The sequence below is a fragment of the Coregonus clupeaformis genome, chromosome 2 (genome assembly GCF_020615455.1).
Source record: "Coregonus clupeaformis isolate EN_2021a chromosome 2, ASM2061545v1, whole genome shotgun sequence".
Classification (NCBI taxonomy): Eukaryota; Metazoa; Chordata; class Actinopteri; order Salmoniformes; family Salmonidae; genus Coregonus; species Coregonus clupeaformis.
The window spans coordinates 25,982,978-26,003,934 of NC_059193.1; the positions used below are offsets into that span (position 1 = coordinate 25,982,978).

The following is a 20,957-nucleotide window of genomic DNA, read 5'->3' on the forward strand; positions in this document are numbered from 1 at the left end:
AGTTGTGTTGGGGACCATAAGCATAAAGTACATTACATTTGTCTGTGGTGATGAGTCGTGTTCTAGAGCCAAACAACAAACCATTAGTTTGATAATTACGCTTAGCAACTCACAAAACTGCGGGGAGGGGAGGGGGGCTTGTGTATATGGGTTTCACAGGTTGCATCAGTTCCAAGCACTGAGCCGATACTGTATGCAATAAACCAAGTGGAAACTTAGCACAGAGATATATGGTTATATTTCATTAAATAATCAAGCAATTTTTTTTATTAAAATATAATAATTTATTAACTATACAGACACCATCCGTCAAAATAAATACACAGTCATTGCCATATTCCTAGAAATGAATATTAATATCTAACATTGTGGGGGCAGGGATAGTAGGGTATCCAATCAACAGCAATAAATTACAGTTCCAGGGATTAGTTTCACCTTGGGCTTTTTAAAAAGATCCACATGTTCAAATTGGTCTAGTCCATGTGTAGATCCATTTAGCAGATCTGTTATCAGTCCTGTCCCAAATCCAACAGCATGCATGGCCTTGATTCCACCCATCACTCCAATAGTCATAATCCAAAGTAACTCAGTCCATCCTCTCCATACTGTAGGTGATGTCTAGCCTACAGTTTATATAATCCAAAGGTGGTAGTCCCCTCCTCATAGTTGACCAGGGTGGGGTCCGTCACCCACACAGAGAGCTGGTCTTTAGGTTCCAGACTGAACACTCCTCCCTGGAAGGCCGTACACAGGTCTGTATGATTCTGGTCCCCCAGGCTGCAGTAGGATGTCATGAGGTCCTTCTCCTGTCCAGCCTCCCCCTTCCTCAGTTTCACGCGGCTGGCCAAAAGGGTTTTGGGGTGCCATTTGGAGAAGGCCACCTGGGAGTAAATTATGTAGTCTCCAGGCTGCAGAACCTTCAGCCAGCTGGACTTGAAGTACTGGACGTTCCTCAGCACTGAGTGGCCTATGTTCCACTCCAGATACTTTGCTGTACAACCAGACAATATTTTTAAGTATTTGTATTTATTATGGATCCCCATTAGCTGATGCCAAGGCAGCAGCTACTCTTCCTGGGGTCCAGCAACATTAAGGAAATGTACATACGCTTCAAACGTTACACTTCACAACACATTATTACCCACTACTACAACATATCTACAATACATAATCGATGTGTACGTGTGTTAGCATGTGTATGCAGTATGTGTATGTAGTCATGGCTCTACGTAGTACTGTGCGTTTCCCATCGTCTGTTCTGGCCTTGTGGACTGTAAGTGCGTTTTAAAACCTTATACTGAATCTCTTATCTTGAATTGAGGCTACAATTATGTAGGAAAAAAAGAAACCAAGAATGATCATGATAAGTCAAATCTCTTACATGTAGGAGGTCTGTCAGCCACAGGTTGCTTGACTATCACGCGTGCCATGGCTCCATACGAGGGCACACTCCCAGTGAGTTTGGCAGCTGAAACGGAGAACAGACAGTCAGTCAGTCAGTCTTCACCCTCTCAGAATAGGAGGTTCTCTGCTGACAGGTGAGCTTGGTAGAGTGGCAAGTAAAGTAAAGAAAAATATACAAAGAGGTCCAAAGGTATTGGGGCAGTGACACACTTGCTGTTGTTTTGGCTCTGTACTCCAGCACTTTGGATTTGAAGTGATACCTTGACTATAAGGTTAAAGTGCAGACTGTCAGCTTTTATTTGAGGGTATGTTCATCCATATCGGGTGAACCGTTTAGAAATGACAGCACATTTTGTACATAGTCCACCCATTTTAGGGGATCAACATTTTTGGGACAAATTCAGTTTACATACACCTTAGCCAAATACATTTCAACTCAGTTTTTCACAACTCCTGACATTTAATCCTAGTAAAAATTCCCTGTCTTAGGTCAGTTAGGATCATCACTTTATTTTAAGAATGTGAAATTTCAGAATAATAGTGGAGAATTATTTATTTCAGCTTTTATTTCTTTCATCACATTCCCAGTGGGTCAGAAGTTTACATACACTCAATTAGTATTTGGTAGCATTGCCTTTAAATTGTTCAACTTGGGTCAAACGTTTCGGGTAGCCTTCCACAAGCTTCCCACAATAAGTTGGGTGAATTTTGGCCCATTCCTCCAGACAGAGCTGGTGTAACTGAGTCAGGTTTGTAGGTCTCCTTGCTCGCACACACTTTTTCAGTTCTGCCCACAAATGTTCTATAGGATTGAGGTCAGGGCTTTGTGATGGCCACTCCAATACCTTGACTTAAGCCATTTTGCCACAACTTTGGAAGTATGCTTGGGGTCATTGTCCATTTGGAAGACCCATTTGCGACCAAGCTTTAACTTCCTGACAGATTTCTTGAGATGTTGCTTCAATATATCCACATAATTTTCCTTCCTCATGATGCCATCTATTTTGTGAAGTGCACCAGTCCCTCCTGCAGCAAAGCACCCCCACAGAATGATGCTTCCACCCCCGTGCTTCACGGTTGGGATGGTGTTCTTCGGCTTGCAAGCAACCCCCTTTTTCCTCCAAACATAACGATGGTCATTATGGCCAAACAGTTCTATTTTTGTTTAATCAGACCAGAGGACATTTCTCCAAAAAGTACGATCTTTGTCCCCATGTGCAGTTGCAAACTGTAGTCTGGCTTTTTTATGGCGGTTTTGGAGCAGTGGCTTCTTCCTTGCTGAGCGGCCTTTCAGGTTATGTCGATATAGGACTTGTTTTACTGTGGATATAGATACTTTTGTACCTGTTTCCCCCAGCATCTTCACAAGGTCCTTTGCTATTGTTCTGGGATTGATTTGCACTTTCCGCACCAAAGTACGTTCATCTCTAGGAGACATCTCTAGTCTCCTTCCTGAGCGGAATGACGGCTGCGTGGTCCCATGGTGTTTATACTTGCGTACTATTGTTTGTACAGATGAACATGGTACCTTCATGCGTTTGGAAATTGCTCCCAAGGATGAACCAGACTTGTGGAGGTCTACAGTTTTTGGCTGATTTCTTTTGATTTTCCCATGATGTCAAGCAAAGAGGCACTGAGTTTGAAGGTAGGCCTTGAAATACATCCACAGGTACACCTCTAATTGACTCAAATGATGACAAATAGCATATCAGAAGCTTCTAAAGCCATGACATCCTTTTCTGGAATTTTCCAAGCTGTTTAAAGGCACAGTCAACTTAGTGTATGTAAACTTCTGACCCACTGGAATTGTGATACAGTGAATTATAAGTGAAATAATCTGTCTGTAAACAATTGTTGGAAAAATTACTTGTGTCATGCACAAAGTAGATGTCCTAACCGACTTGCCAAAACTATAGTTTGTTAACAAGAAATTTGTGGAGTGGTTGAAAAACGAGTTTTAATGACTCCAACCTAAGAGTATGTAAACTTCCGACTTCAACTGTATGTGTATTAAAGTAGTCAAAAGTTAAGTATTTTGCCCAATATTCCTAGCACGCAATGACTACAGTACATCAAGCTTGTGACTACAAATTTGTTGGATGTATTTGCTGTTTGTTTTGGTTGTGTTTCAGATTATTTTGTGCCCAATCGAAATGAATGGTAAATAATGTATTGTGTCATTTTGGAGTCACTTTTATTGTAAATAAGAATAGAATATGTTTCTAAACACTTCTAGATTAATGTGGCTGCTACCATGATTATGGATAATCCTGAATGAATCGTGAATAATGATGAGTGAGAAAGTTAGATGCACAAATATCATACCCCCCCCAGAAAAATGCTAACCTCCACTGCTATTGTAATGGTGAGAGGTTAGCATGTCTTGGGGGTATGATATTTGTGCGTCTGTAACTTTCTCACTCATCATTATTCACGATTCATTCAGGATTATCCGTAATCATGGTTGCATTTATATTAATGTAGAAGTGTTCAGAAACATATTCTATTCTTATTTACAATACAAGTGACTCCAAAATGACACAATACATGACTTACCATTAATTTCGATTGGGCACAAAATAATCTGAAACACAACCAAAACAAAAAGCAAATGCATCCTACAAATGTGTAGAGTCACAAGCTTGATGTAGTCATTGTGTGCTATGAATATGGGACCAAATACTTAAAATGGTACTACTTCAATTCACATAAGGGAATTTGTCCCAATACTCTTGGTCCCCTAAAATGGGCGGACTATGTACAAAAGGTGCTGTCATCTCTAAACGGTTCACCCGATATGGATGAAAATACCCTCAAATTAAAGCTGACAGTCTGCACTTTAACCTCATAGTCATTGTACCATTTCAAATCCAAAGTGCTGGAGTACAGAGCCGAAACAACAAATTATGTGTCACTGTCCCAATACTTTTGGAACTCACTGTATGTAATTAAATATTTGAACATACCTTTTCCTTCCACTTGTGAGACCTTGAGAGGAGAGAGAGAGAGCATAGTATTGCTTAATTATCTGTTAAAACTGGATAGTTTTTATTCTACAAATTTACTCATAAAACCTTAATTTGAGTCTCAGCAACCTCGGCTTACCTTTGCCATGATGTTTTTGTATTTCTCCACAAGCTCCTTACAGTCCAGCACTGATTGGCTGTCTTTCTCACACTCCCCAAGTCTCCTCAGGACGATCATGTCATCCAGGTACTTGTGTTCAAAGTCCTCCTCATACTGAGCCCAAACATAGCAGGAATTAATGTTAACCCTATATTTAATATCAGCACTGCTTAAGGAGGATCACACTTCAGTCTTTCAAGTTCACATCAGGACAAGTTCATGAAGCATGTTAGGACTATGCCGTTTTGCATGTGCTGTTTCTAAATGTTTCTGTTGAATGTTTATTCTGATCATGGAAAATGTCCTCATGAACCCATTTTAATTGTTTTATAACTGAGGTTCAGTGTTTCCTGTGCTTGAAGAATAGTAGGCCTAGGTTGACACTGAAATACTTTAGATGTCGAAAAAATACGCTCTTGCTTAGTAAACCACATCGCTCTTTGAAGAGACACTTTACTATGTCACGTTTACTCGACGGCTGTCAAAGTCAAACAATATCTCACTCTCTAGCAGAGTCCAAGATAGATTTCAGCTATAAAATAATTAAACGGGTCACACTTTATTTGGATAGTCCGGGTAGTTCATCTGTAGATGCTCTACAGATGGTCATACAATCTGTTGATAAGCAACTGGTTGCTAAGGTTAGGGTTAGGTTTAGAATAAAGGTTAGGATAAGGTTTAGAGCTAGGGTTAGTAGAGTCTGTAGAGCACTTACAGATGGACTATCCAAATAAAGTGTTACCAACAAATAGACTGCATAACAAAAATAGACTTGTATCCATGACCTATGATAGTTTTGAACTTGGCACTAAGAAACGTGGCACAAAAAAACGAATAAACATATAACCATATCTAGAAAGGTGAGTTCTTACCTCGTTTTCCTTGTGGTACAGGTAGGTGAATCCCCCCAGTAGCAGCAGCATTTGGAGCACTATCATACCAATGAGGAAACCGAGGAGAGGTTTGTTGTGGCCCGGTCCTGGTGCTGACTTGACAGAGTCTAGCCGTGGGGGGATCGGTGGTGGAGGCAGGCTGGTCTGGTACATGTTGATCATGGTAGTGCAGAGAGATCTAGACTGGGGAGATCTGGCTGCCTTCACACACCATCCACTTCTGAACAGCTACTGTCAGTCGACTGTCACTAGCTAGTGTGTTCTTCTGAGGCCACTTCCCAGAAGTGTGTCTCTGAGTGCATGTCTGTGTGTGTGTGTGTGTGTGTGTGTACAGTGTGTCTGAGTTTGATTTGAATGCATCAACCTCTCCAGACAACCCCATTTTTACCTGTTGGCTTCCCCAGTCCAAGTTTGCCCAAGGATTGATTCCAAAAGGTTCCTTTCTTGAAGTGGTTGGTGTGTGATATGATAGAGCATAGTAGAAATACTAATGGTAATCCCCCAAATAATAGTTTGAATGTTGCACAATCAGTGCATTTGTTGACCAAGGCTTTGTGGCTGAAATAGAAAGAAAATGAAACCAGGGTTACAGCACCTAGAGATGCATCTATATATTTCAGTTGGGCATGCTAGATTTTTCAATTGAATCAATCGTTTTCACAGGTTTCCAGTTGGAATGATAATAAGAGAAGATACTGAAGTTCCTGCAGTGCAGAGAGTGAGAAGTGTCTCACATCAGGCAAACAAACTTTCCCACAACTTTAGAGAACATTCCCTTAAGAGTGTCATTAGGTCGTTACCAAACGTTTTCATAGGAATGTTCCAGTGATGTTTCCAAGAGACCATTCCCTTAATGTCAAACAGAACTTACCCAGAACATGGTTACCATCTTCTCCAAATATTCTATATTCATGTTCTAGGCACGTTTCATTAGAACATTGCAAGAATATTCCAGTGTCCAGTTTTCTGAAGGTTAGGAGAATATTCCATCAACGTCACACCAAACATACACAGAACATAGTTGCCATGTTCTCATAATATAATATAATATAATATAATAATATTCTTGTGTCCAATGAGGTTTAAAACATAGGACGTTCTGTCATGGTCCCCTGGAGGATTTTGTCTAATTCCCAGCTTGTTCCAGGGACAACCCTAAATAAGCTTTTAGGTCATCACCCAAATATATATATTTTTTACTGTTTCAGATCCCATCAAGGTCCTGATTGGTGAACCACTGATCCATTCACAGCTCTTTGTCTGTTGTCAAGGTTAGGGACACCCACACAAACAGTGCTTTTAATATACAATGTTTACAACTTACATATTTGACACACTTTAACATACATGATTACATTGTTCATGTTCATTTATACAGTAATTATTATTATATTATTATTATGTCCTCACCTGAGATTTGGACTAACAACCTCTTGGTTCATCCGATCTTCCTGCTATGCCACCACGTTTGTTTTAAACGTCATTGGACAGGAATGTTCTTGCAACATTCCCATGAAACATGTCTAGAACATTAATATTGGATATTCTGAAAACATGGTAACCATGTTCTGTTTGACATTAAGGCAATGTTCTCCTAACTCTAATGCCAAAACATGCTAAATAGGTTCTCAGGAGGTTTTTGCTAACATACATAGAATGTTCTCATAACTAATGGAAAAAATGGACACTCAAACATCAGGAGAACATTATGGGTAACATTACAAAAACGTTCTCTCCCCTTTGATTTGTTAGCTGGGTTGTTTATCACATACTGCAACCTGCGATGAATGTGGAAGTGAACATTGGTGGCTAATCTTTCTGACCATCTCACACAGGATATGATTCATAGCGTTTAAAATGTGTCATTTCTCTTTTATACTTCCACTGAATCAGTTGATCCAAAATAATAGAGCAAAGCTATGGATATACACATTTTAACTGCATCATCAAATTAGTTTTAAAACCTCTTTGATGTTAAGTCCACTGTTTAGGGTACCTGCGTGGTTCTGGTACCGGCCGTCATATTTGTTTATAAATAGATCTGTGGACACTGAAGATCGAAATGGCTTGCATTGAGCGGTAGCCCTGATTCTCACAGACACAGGAGTATGTCTCTCCTGCCTGTGTGAAGCAGGATGTGAAATCTGACACCACTTGAAGCTGGGATGTCCCTCCGACCATTTTGTTTGCTCTTCCGATTGTCCATCAACTCCTGGCTGAGCCCTACGTCACAGCCACTAACAACGCATATGACTGGAATTCTTACATCGTAACGCAGCAGGAGAGAGTGGTTTCGTTGCGTGTAGCACATTCATAGATTTTAAACAGAAACCACGTTCTGTTTGTCATAGACGGACAAGATTAACATGAGATGAAAGGCAAGTTCCTAACGAGTTCAGGAAGCCAAGCTAGAGCTCTGTGAGACCTTCAAAGTGATGGAGGCAGATGTTTTGATCAAGAAAGACTTTTAGAAAATATGCAATTTTTCTCTAACACTAAATACAGTGCATTTGGAATGTATTCAGTCCCCTTGACTTTTTCCACATTGTTACGTTATAGCCTTATTCGAAAATACTTATTTCCCTCATTAAAATGCAAATCAATGTATAACATTTTTGACATGCGTTTTTCTGGATTTTGTTGTTGTTATTCTGTCTCTCACTGTTCAAATAAACCTACAATTAAAATTATAGACTGATCATTTCTTTGTCAGTGGGCAAACGTACAAAATCAGCAGGGGATCAAATACTTTTTTCCCTCACTGTAGCAAAGGGTCTGAATTCTTATGTAAATAAGGTATTTTTGTTTTTAATTTTTAATAAATGTGCAAACATTTCTAAAAACCTGTTTTTGCTTTATCATTAAGGGGCATTGTGTGTAGATTGCTGAAGAAAAAAATATTGAATCAATTTTAGAATAAGGCTGTAACGTAACAAAATGGAAAAAGTGGAGTCTGAATGCTTTCCAAATGCACTGTATACAAATATGTATTTTACAGTTATAAAAAGGTGAAATCTTGGTCGTTTTATAAATGGATTATACTATATTTGTAATAAATGTAATTTCAAGCCTTATTCATAAAGTTTTGTTGAATAGGAAATACATATGAATTATTTCATATTTGTATCATATTTGTACTGGGTATTTGAGCTTGTGTCCTCAAAAGTGACTGCACTTCAGCAATTTATAACACTTTTTTCCAGAAAGGTGAGATTTCAACCTTTCTTTGAGTATACAGCATTAGTAGTTATTGTTTATGGCCCTGGATAAATAATTACTTTTGGGGATTACCTAGATACCGTTTTAGATTATATTTAGTTACATTTAAGAGGTTGGTAACCCACTGGACACACCACACCATTTCAACGTGGATAATTGGATAGTACTTGGTTGAGACCACAGGGGGCACCTTAATTGGGGAGGATGTGCTCATAGTAATGTCTGGAATGGAATAAATTGAATGGTATTGAACACAAACACGTGGTTTCCATATGTTTGATACCATTCCATTCAATCCATTCCAGCCATTATTATGAGCCTTCCTCCCCTCAGCAGCCTCCTGTGGTTGAGACGTTGATCAATGAGATCACAACCTATATTCACCCACTCAAAAAGACAGCCAAAAGTTAGTTGAATTTCCAATATGTTATCACTATGCTTTCAACCATCTTAAAGCGCAACCAAATTCCAATGTAAAAACAATGTCTGATTTTTGGTTTAGTTATCACCCAAATGTCTATCACTGCGCTTTCAACCATTTAAAAGCACAGCATAGTTCAAATGGGAATACAATGTCAGATATTTTGTTTACTTATCGGACAGATTAATGTGTTATCACTGTGCTTCATCTAATAGCAGAACCAAATGACCTGGATTACAGTTGAGATTACAATAAAAGTACATGGTGCAAATGATCAATGCCATTCAACCTTCTGCGAGATTATTACAGCCATTGGATAGTTCCATCTGTGCCACTCACTTAGTCTGGCTTTAATTCCAGTTGGTCTACAAATTAATAATTTATATGTTGGATTCATGTCTCCATCTCAACCAAAAATGTAAGTTAAAGAACAGGACCAAATCAAACTTTATATGCACTTTAAATAAAGTTTTATTTGATTTAGTCCTATTTTTTTTAACCTCGATTTATGGTTGAGATGGAGATGTGAATCCAACATATCAATTATAAATTTGTAGACAAACTGGAATTAAAGCCAGACTAAGTCAGTGTGGCACAGATGGGTTGAATTGAAACAATAGCTGTTGATTACTTTACAAATGCTTTATAGACCTAAATAGCATAATTGATGATATACTGTATGAGTGATAAAGTACAGTCACATTTCATTTTCTCTGTTAAACCTACCTTTTGGAATGACTTCGATAGCAACAGTGAATCTATTTAGTTTCTTTCAACAATCATTCTCATGATAGCACATTGGTAATAGTCAGTGACAAATATCATAGCTAAGCAGGGCTGGGCTTGGTTAAAACCTTGGATGGGAGACCAAAGGCTAGCTGTAGATAGATCAATTCTCCAGAAGGAGGTGCTGCCCAGCCTATAATTTTTTCCCTGATAGTGGATATAGATCTGTTGTTGTTTTAAAGGTACAAATTCAATATACACTATATATACAAAAGTATGTGGACACCCCTTCAAATTAGTTGATTCGGCTATTTCAGCTACACCCGTTGCTGACAGGTGTATAAAATTGAGCACACAGCCATGCAATCTCCATAGACAAACATTGGCAGTAGAATGGCCTTACTGAAGAGCTCAGTGACTTTCAATGTGGCACCGTCATAGGATGCCACCTTTCCAACAAGTCAGTTCGTCAAGTTTCTGTCCTGCTAGAGCTGGCCTGGTCAACTGTAAGTGCTGTTATTGTGAAGTGGAAACTTATAGGAGCAACAACGGCTCAGCCGCGAAGTGGTAGGCCACACAAGCGACCAGAATGGGACCGCCGAGTACTGAAGCGCGTAAAAATCGCCTGTCCTCGGCTGCAACACTCCCTATCGAGTTCCAAACTGCCTCTGGAAGCAATGTCAGCATAAAAACTGTTCGTCGGGAGCTTCATGAAATGGGTGTCCATGGTTTAGCAGCCGCACACAAGCCTAAGATCACCATGCGCAATGCCAAGCGTCTGCTGGAGTGGTGTAAAGCTCGCCGTCATTAGACTCTGGAGCAGTGGAAACACATTCTCTGGAATTATGAATCATGCTTCCCCATCTGGCAGTCCAACTGATTAATCTGGGTTTGGCAGATGCCAGGAGAGTGCCAACTGTACATTTTGGTGGAGGATGAATAATGGTCTGGGGCTGTTTTTCATGGTTCGGGCTAGGCCCCTTAGTTCCAGTGAAGGGAAATCTTAACCCTACAGCTAACTTTTACATTGTAGACGATTCTGTGCTTCCAACTTTGTGGCAACAGTTTGGGAAAGGCCCTTTCCTGTTTCAGCATGACAATGCCCCCGTGCAAATAGCGAGGTCCATACAGAAATGGTTTGTCGAGATCGGTGTGGAAGAACTTGACTGGCCTGCACAGAGCCCTGACCTCAACCCCATCTAACACCTTTGGGATGAATTGGAACGCCGACTGCGAGTCAGGCCTAATCACCCAACATCAGCGCCTGACCTCACTGATGCTCTTGTGGCTGAAAGGAAGCAAGTTCCTGCAGCAATGTTCCAACATCTAGTGGAAAGCCTTCCCAGAAGAGTGGAGGCTGTTCTAGCATCAAAGAAGGCAACCAACTCAATATTAATGCCCATGATTTTGAAATGAGATGTTCGACGAGCAGGTGTCCACATACTGTTGGTCATGTAGTGTATGTTAAACAAGGTTTGTGTATGGTTGAAATTGCACCCTCAAAATAATTTTTTTCAAATCCAATGTATTTTCCACGTTGATTCCACACCACAATACGTTGACAAATTACATTGAAACTATGTTGATTTAACCAGTTTGTGCCCAGTGGGAAGACGTTTTTGGAAATCCGCCCCTCTTTCAAGTATAGGTGACCAAAAACCCACACTGTCAGATTACAGAAAGAATTAGTCAGCATCAACCACACCAACGCTTGTGAGGCCAATGCTGGTTGGTTTTCATCAGAATTCTGTAAGTTGCTGTAAGAGCCACCCCCAGCCTCCTCTCACAGTGATGCATTTGATTTGGACCACAGGACTAGTGAGAATGGAAAGACTGCTAGCTTGAAGACATGTTAATATACATAGGGTTTTCGGGTTTGACTGAAAGTGTAACAGTGTTCCACATTCGCATTCAACATTTCAAAGGTGGGTTTTGGGCACAAAGTCAACGCCTGTGGCTTGCCTTGAAACAGACCCCAGAGTTGGTTAAAGGTGCACCATGCAGAAATCGCTCTACCATTTCCTGGTTGCTAAATTTCGAACAGTTTGCCTAATTTCAGTTTGTGACAAAACAAGCAAGTATAGTGTAGAGAATCATTGCACCATCTAAACCGCTGTGAAATATATTTTCCATAACAAAAAATATAGTAAATATTGAATTTTCAGCTGTTTGAAGCTGGTGTTCAAAACCAAAAAACCGAAAGCATAGAAAAAAGCACACATAGAACAGATCTACCGCTTCTTAGACTTGCTTTCAATGAGAGTGACAGATCTATAACTCACATTTCTATGTTAATTTGGTCGGGTCGCCCAAAAAGTTACATATTGCAGCTTTAAGGGACTGCAGTTGTTGTGAAGCTTTTTAACACAACTGATTTTTGTATGAAAACATATCATGATACAAATACAAAGACACTCGCTCGTATCTCTATTCTTTCACTTACACATGCGCACACACACAAACAGACTTCCCTTTTACTGTATGAATCTTCTACTCTCTGTCTATGCGGCATTAATTTCATTAATCTGCCTTTAAAATTGAATGAGTATTTTTACACCAGCGTTTCTGAGCATCTTTTTTACATTTGTGCTAATTCAAACCTTAATTATGTAATTTAATTTGGGGGGGCTGTCCTGTTCAGCTCTGCTGGAGTTAAATCAGCCATTTGTTTGGCCCAGTTGCAGTAGAGAAAATGACTGCTTGCACTCCAGGCACCGTAGTAAGATGTACTTGAAGCACACTCAAGTCTTAATTTCCTTCTCTAATAGCCAATGCAAGCAGGATGCTAACAATGAGTCATTACTTGACATCCCCCATGGAACCAAAGTTAAAGACAAACATATAACACTTTCTACTTGGTTGTCCCTGAATTTTTACCCCTGGGTGCAAAAGAGAAGTCTCTGTTAGTATGTGGGCGCGTTTGAGTGGTAAGGCTACATCAACCGACCGTAGACGAAAGTCGAGGAGTGAAGTCGGGGAGGTGCCTCTGCGACAGCCGAAAGTCAGACACTATTGTGGTTTTCCAACAAGGCTCAGAGTAACATGGCAGTGTTGCCATTGTTTACAAATGTTTTTCTTTGTGATGTAAAAAAAAAGTATCCAAACCTCATATCACACCCACAAACTGAAATCCTGTGTGTGTAACATGGTATAATCAGCCTCAAATATCACATTAATTTGTAGCCACTGTATGAATCTTGCCAAAGTTGGTTCCTGTTTCTGTCATGTCTTTGGTCACATTCGTGTGAGACAATAGAGCCTCCCACAATGCAGGCGATTGCTGCAGGATGAAGTTGGTGAAGAGCAACTGCAGAAATCTGTAGTCGACTGCAGTCAAAACTTCATGACCTTTGATCACGAGTTTTGTAAAGTTCATGCAGTCGACATGTAGGCACAAGTCTGACAATGTTTATCCCCATAATGCAACACACTTTGAAAGGCGGTGACCAACAATGGTCAACGACTTCCGAGTGTCGCAGCGGTCTAAGGCACTGCATCTCAGTGCTTGAGGCGTCACTACAGACCCCCTGGTTCGATACCAGGCTGTATCACAACCGGCCGTGATTGGGAGTCCCATAGGGCGGCGCACAATTGGCCCAGCATTGTCCGTGTTTGGCCGGTGTAGGCCGTCATTGTAAATAAGAATTTGTTCTTAACTGACTTGCCTAGTTAAATAAAAATATATATATAAAAAAGTGATCGGTTCGAACGTGCCCTGTGTGTTGGGTTTCATCGTGTGAGGGGGGGCCTTATGCATCATGTCTCATACATGCCTCTTTCTCTCTCATATCTATGTGTGCGTTCCTCTGCCCAGCTAATGCATGCCAGATCTTACAAGCCTGGATAGGTATTTTACATATCATATGTTGCAGGGCAGTTCAATGTCGGACCTAGAGGGCCGAAACACTTCTGGTTTTCATCTTCTCCTTTTAATCAGCAACTAATTGAGACCTGGGACAATTAACTACCAGGTAGAGAGAAAAAGTGTTTCGGCCCTCCTGGATCGGAATTGGACAGCCCTGTAAATTTGGTGCCCGACGGCTTTATCTTGGCCAGGTCGCAGTTGTAAATGAGAATTTGTTCTCAACTGGCTTACCTGGTTAAATAAAGGTGAAATAAATAAAAATAAATAAACAGTCGATGAAGTGGCACGTGACCATTGATTGATGCATGCAACGTCTGAGCAGGGGAACACAACCTCTCTCTCTCTAACACACACTCACGGTAGAGGAATCACGATGTGGAACTCAGAGCAAGGGACGATTATGTCTCCCGAGTGGCGCAGTGGTCTAAGGCACTGCATCGCAGTGCTAGCTGTGCCACTAGAGATCCTGGTTCGAATCCAGGCTCTGTTGTATCCGGCCGCGACTGGGAGACCCATGGGGCGGCACACAATTCGTCCAGGGTAGGGGAGGGAATGGCCGGCAGGGATGTAGCTCAGTTGGTAGAGCATGGCGTTTGCAATGCCAGGGTTGTGGGTTCGATTCCCACGGGGGGCCAGTATGAATAAAAGTAATGTACTCACTAACTGTAAGTCGCTCTGGATAAGAGCGTCTGCTAAATGACTAAAATGTAAAATTATGGTCAAGTCGGGGTTTCTCAGTAAATGGAAATATTCTAATTGAGTCAAGCAGTTTCCATAGAATTTCAACAGCAACCTATTCCCTTTATAGTGCACTACTTTTGACAAGAGCCCTGGTCAAAGGTAGCGCACTATGAAGACAATAGGGTGCCATTTTGGATGTAGACTACCACTAAATGTATTGGGTTAACATTCACTCTGCACTAGCAGTAAAATAGGACTTAAGACAAACTAGGGAAAAAAACTAAACTTTCATTTTCATAATCCACATTGCTGAACAGAGAAATGGCTCACAATTTGAAGTGTTCCATTACTAAATGCAGCCTTGGCAACAGTTTTAAAACAACTACAAAAACACGCTGTTTTGGCATCAGTTTAGTTTCCTTGTATCTAAAATATGAACAATGAAATACACTGCAACAATATTGAAACTAATACAGCAGCATATTAACATGACTGGCAAGCTGTCTAGACAAAGTTCATCAATACACAACTGCCGAAGCACTAAATTCTACATTATAGGCATAAGGGAAATACACATTTATATTGAGTATGGCCATCAGTAACATAGACCAGGGCTTCCCCTAGTGGCATACATATGAATATCTCTGGTGGTATGCCACTTGAGATCTATAGTATGTGTTTAACTGATGATAAAGGGGTTCGAATCCATGTATAAATCTCAAGTTAGGATTCAGCCCTAAATGCAGTAGGCATGTCTTTGGTCATGAGAATGAAGATACAATAAGGCTAACGCTAACAATGGAGCTGGAATGCTAACGCTAAGAATGGAGCTGGAATGCTAACGCTAGGAATGGAGCTGGAATGCTAACGAAGGTTGGAGCTGGAATTCCCAATCCAAAGCAAGTCAATGGTACCCATATTAGCATTTTTGCGCTTCATGTCCAAATCATCTATAAGTAACTTTGAGTTATACAATAAAAACATTCGACATGAAGTGCGAAAATTCGATTACGGGTAGCCTACCATTGACTTGCATTGGATTGTGCCATCAATGCTAAAATGTTAACATTTGAAAGGTAAACAAAACCAAAGCACGGATTGCTATCATACCTTACCCACAGACTGCTTACAGGGTAAGGAAACCAATATTTCATTTTGTATTTTGGGTGAACTATTCCTGGGTTGATTTTGCTTATCTAGTGGGTCACAGGGAAATCCAGAAGGTTCCACAGTAGAATGCAGGCGGCCAGCTTTTCTCTTGAGCCTCTCTCACCCAATGAATGGACAAAGCCTTCAATCACGTGACACCATTTGTTCCTATGTAAAGACTCAATAATGCACTGAAGCCAAATGAAGTGGGTTAAGATGGCCTCTCATGGAGACATCTGGAGGTGAAAGAAACACACCTATTTAGACGAGGTGCTGACTAGCAGAGTAGAACACTTGAAAAAGAAAAGGAGAGCCACACAATAATTTAATAACCAACGTTTGGACAGACAAGCTGTCTTCATCAGGGTATAATGACAAACACTGCGGGTCACTAGTTTATATAGTTTGAAAGGACACACAGGTGTCTGTAATCATGGGCAGCTGTGGCTTGATTTCATTGGTTGATTTAGCGATATAAAACATTTAAAAAAGCATGAATGGATAACATAAGATCAAAGATACAATTTGGCTACATAGGCCTACAAACATTATTAACAATGGATAGTAAAAACACAATCACAAGAATGGCTTCAGATCAAACACTACATTGAGACCTAAGGGAGCAAGGGTATTTACATTAAAGATCCAGGTGGCCTCTTGTTTTAACAATAAATTGTCAAGGTCACCCCCTCTCCCAGGGAGGGTGATGTATTCGATGCCAATATAGCGAAGGGACGAAATAGAAGGGAGGAAATAGAGTGGTTTGCTTCCAAAAATTGGGCCGCAACTGGGTAAGTCGAGTTTTTGCACCTCAGAGACTCTTACATTTAGTTCGCGCTTTGTTTTGCCCACACAATCTTTACCACAAGGCCAAGTTATTTATCTTATAACTGCCTTAGTGGAGCACGTGATAACACCTTTGATCTGGATCCGTTTCCCTGTTTGAGGGTCTTTGAAGGATCTACATTTGGAAGTGCCATTGTATTTAGCGCAGCCATTACACTTGTAGCTTCCATCCGGTAGATGCGCAAGGAGACGTTGTGCGGGGTATTTTAGGGTGATAAATCAGAGTTGACCAATTCATCTCTGAGATTTCTGCCCCGGGGGGAATACAACCAATGGAGGTCCGAAAACACATTACCGATACCGTCATCGGATCTTAAAACATGTCAATGTTTGTGAACGATTCCCTTAATTTGTTCAGAGCACTTTGAATAGGGAGTACGCATTACCGGGGACAAACTACCCGCCCTCAAGGACACCTACAGCACCCAATGTCACAGGAAGGCCAAAAAGATCATCAAGGACATCAACCACCCGAGCCACTGCCTGTTCACCCCGCTATCATCCAGAAGGCGAGGTCAGTACAGGTGCATCAAAGCTGGGACCGAGAGAATGAAAAACAGCTTCTATCTCAAGGCCATCAGACTGTTAAATAGCCATCACTAGCACATTAGAGGCTGCTGCTGCCTATTGAAATCACTGGCCACTTTAAGAAATTGAACACTAGTCACTTTAATAATGTTTACATATCTTGCACTACTCATCTCATATGTATATACTGCATTCTATTCTATAATATTCTACTGTATCTTAGTCCATGCCGCTCTGTCATTGCTTGTCCATATATGTATATATTCTTAAATCCCATTCCTTACTAGTTTTGTGTGTTTTAGGTATATGTTGTGAAATTGTTAGATATTACTTGTTAGATATTACTGCACTGTCGGAGTTGGAAGCACAAGCATTTCTCTACACCCGCTATAACATCTGCTAAACACGTGTATTTGATTTGACTTGATTTGAAGAACGCAAGAATGCTTCTTTTTATGAGACTGTCCTTGAAAGAGATCGTGTCTCGATTTGTTTTGGATTTTCTCAACGGCAGTATTGATCTGACCATTTTTGTACCCCACTTTCCTTGAAATGTATTTCCATCTCGTTTCTGTTGAAATCTGATTGTTTTTGCAAATTATTTTGAAATTGACAGAATTGGCTGTAGGGCAAACTGTTTTTTAAGGGAAGCGGGTGACAGCTATCTTCTTCTATGATATCATAAGTTGAATGCACCAATTTATAAGTCGCTCTGGATAAGAGCGTCTGCTAAATGACGTAAATGTAAATATCATGGCGGTCCGCAAACAATCGTTTAAATGCATGCCGCCACCTACTGTGCTGGAATGTACGATCAATCATGATCTGCTCAATTCTGTACTACCATGAAAATAAAATTCTAAACCAAAGAAATCCCTAACTTCTACCACACCCTCCCCTCCCCAACCCCATTAAACTTTATCTATATCATGCTGAAACACTCCACCCTTAGGATTGTTCAGCATGTCAACAACCATTTCAACAGTAACATCTGTTACCCCCAATATCTATTTTGCCACAATAACCTTCAACCTGGCATTTCTGCTTTCCACAACCCGAGTCGTATTGATAACTTTACCAATAAAAGCTATGAAGTCAACATTATTCATTATCAAAGTGGCCTTTGACACCACACATTCATGCGCACAAGATTTCTGAACAGGTCTCAAAACCATGCCAGGACCATCAGAAGCACCAGCCCTGACAGTAGGTCCACTTACTACAGGTACATCCATGTAAGGTCCATCAGTCCGCACTGTAGTTTACCAATCTGTTTTATGGCCTCTGCATATGATACATCATGACTGATCCTATTTCTCTGAGCATCTCTAGCCTCTCTCTGTACCCGGTATCCACCAAATGCTGCACTGTGTTCTCCCCCACAATTACAGCACTTAACCTTCACATTGCTTCCACATTCACCGTAATCAAGTGCTCCTCCACACTTGGCACATATGTTATTTCCTTTACACTGAGCAGCTACATGTCCCATTCTTTGGCATATTTTAACAGCGCAGTGCAAATGGGGCACATTCTCTAACATTGAAACTAAGGAATCCTATTTGTACTTTTCCCAGTAAGACTTTCTCAAACATCAGCATCACTGATAAGCTTTCACTTCTTTGACCCTCTTTCCTACTGATCAACCTTTTAGCCTCAATCACTCTGCCTCCCTTCACATTTTCTTTAATATCATCTGTGGACATAGATATTGGGACCCCAGTGATGACTCCCCTCAATCTAGCATAAGCACCAGGTACATGCCTTTTAATCTTCATCGCATTAAGTTTTTCAATTCTCAAAATATTCCCTTGCTGAGGCTGGCTGCCACACAATCGTAACAATCTACCATTTCCAATGAACCGAGCTAATTTCACATCACCTACCTCTTTCTCTACGGCATTAGTTAGTCAGATAGGGTGTAAGTGAGCCACTGTGGTCTCATCAAACACTATCACCACTTTCCACTCCAACACATCATTACTCTTGCTTCCTACCTTGGCCCTCTTTATGATTTCTATACTAGACGCTCCACTGCTTTCTGTATCATGATCTCTCTTCTTCCTATGTCTTTCCACTACCGACCATTCCGGTCCTTGACCCTCATCCTCCCGCTCCATCAGAACTGACAGCCATATTGTTTGCATTCCAGCACAGCTGTTGCGTCACCAACTTTTTCTCAATTTCCTCTGCCCTACTCGCCGCCATTTCCCATGAACCGCTTACCACATTTCTGCAATAGCGAAACAAGATTCAACGATATCAAACAACTCTCACTTGTGGTCAAACAATCGGTCTCATTAGTTTCTAAATGCCTCCTTACAGTTTAACCAAGAACATGTCTCTCCTCCTGTCACGTGGGCAGTGACAGCTATCAGCCCTCAACAAACTGTTACGATCAGTGTATAGAACATTATCCTCACACAAAATCAAAATATCAAGGAAACTGATTTGACGTGTGTCAGATTGCATAGGGAATCTCAGGTGCTCTGAACAAGAGTTAAGAAAAGCTTGGAACGCCTGGAGCTGTTTTGCATCACCCCTCCATAAAACAAAAATATCAATGTACCGTTTCCAAATCAGTGTTGCCAACTCCTCAGTAAGGAAAGTAGCTATTGGCTGTCCTAAAAGTCGCTAAATGACGCCATCACCTAATTTGCATAATTGGCCATGTGCATGTAATTGTGATGGACGCTGTAGGAGAGAGGAATAACGTTGTGGGAGAGACAAAAAGTGAGTAAAAAACACCCTACATTTACATCCCGCCCTGAATGTAAGCCAGGGCGGGATCAGCCAGCGGCGGCTTCCCGCATGCGCGATGCATTTGCAGTCTGGACGCGGAGAGGTGAACATCTCCTGCTCTGACTGCAGCTGGGAGGGACTGCTGCGCGAGGACTGGGCCGCCTGTGAGTGCTTTGGGACGGGGGTAACAAAGCACCCGCTGCTCGTTGAGAAGAGTAAGAAAGATACGTGCTTTCACGTCAGAGTCTCCAATAACACCAGAAAAAGTCGCTAGATTTGTTGCTAGTCGCTTTTTTGAAAATGTGTCCCTAGAGGGGTCTGAAAACGTGCTAAATATAGCAACAAAGTTGCCAAATTGGCAACACTGTAAATAATGTTAGGCACATTCTTTTGTTGTTGAGATTATTGATAATTGACTGTTTCTCCATGTAACCCACATACACATTCACATAGTTAGGAGCCATAGGGGATCCCATTACATTACCCTTCGTCTGGATAAAGAAATTGTTTTGAAACATGAAATGGTTATATGTGAGTACTATTTCAGCCAACGTTATAATGCATGCACTGGAGGGTAGTTTATTTGGGTCACATTGCAAAAGAAAATGTTCCATGGTTTCAATACCGCCCTCATGTGGAATATTAGCAAAGATTTTTATAAGTAAACAAAGATAGACCACAGCCTGTCGTTTCCAATGGGAACAAATTAGTCATAGTGGAAAGAACAAGCAAGGAGGTGGGCAGAGCCAAGCATGAGCTCGCGAGATCCTATTGGCGTTTTCTAGCCTGCCTCTGCATATTTCCGTTAGGGAACGCCACCTATGTGAAGTGCGTGTGTGCAATAACTCAATTCAGCTTTCACTCCTAAACAAGGCGATTAAAAAAAACTTTTGCAAAGGGTAAAGTCTACTAAACTTAGTCCACTTTGTTCATAACATTCTAGTTTTGGGAAGAGAAAACTGTATTGAGATCAAATGTTTAATTGATGAGAACATTTGCATAATGTCTGCCAAAATCCATCTCGTTCCATCTTCTCCCACTGCCGACCAGTGGGCTTCCTCTCGCTACCATATTTGGTAGTGAGTGGAAACGCCAAGCGGCTGCTTCACATTTATACATCCAGTGAAATATCTCTCATATCGTTCTGTGATAGTTACTTTTGATGTTGAGTCGTTATACACTAACAAAGTATTCTCAGGGAGAGGATAACATACCAGGAAGTGACGTTGCGGGCTAACTCAGTGTTGCCCCCTCTCATCATGTAGCTGCCAATGACTGGAACGAATTGCAAAAATCTCTGAAGCTGGAGACTCTTATCTCCCTCACTAACTTTAAGCATCAGTTGTCAGAGCACCTT

The 20,957-nt window shown here is 40.9% G+C and overlaps 1 protein-coding gene across 1 annotated transcript; it reads right to left on the reverse strand.

Annotated features, from left to right (window-relative positions):
• Window positions 1–309: 309 nt before the first annotated feature.
• Window positions 310–6,372, reverse strand: LOC121532251 (CD40 ligand). Its single transcript, XM_041838087.2, has 5 exons — window positions 5,403–6,372; window positions 4,510–4,644; window positions 4,371–4,392; window positions 1,382–1,468; window positions 310–991 (listed from the first exon to the last, which is right to left on the reverse strand). Exons 1-5 carry the CDS (start codon window positions 5,583–5,585, stop codon window positions 624–626), a joined length of 795 nt encoding a protein of 264 aa, XP_041694021.2. The 5' UTR covers window positions 5,586–6,372; the 3' UTR covers window positions 310–623.
• Between the last annotated feature and the right edge of the window lie 14,585 nt (window positions 6,373–20,957).

Coding starts and splice junctions, on each gene's coding strand:
- LOC121532251 (XM_041838087.2), bottom strand. CDS start 5,585: ATGATCAACATGTACCAGACCAGCCTGCCTCCACCACCGATCCCCCCA. Junction 1,469..4,370: donor CTCACAAGTGGAAGGAAAAG/GTATGTTCAAAT, acceptor TCTCCGTTTCAG/CTGCCAAACTCACTGGGAGT. Junction 992..1,381: donor GGCTGACAGACCTCCTACAT/GTAAGAGATTTG, acceptor CTGGTTGTACAG/CAAAGTATCTGGAGTGGAAC.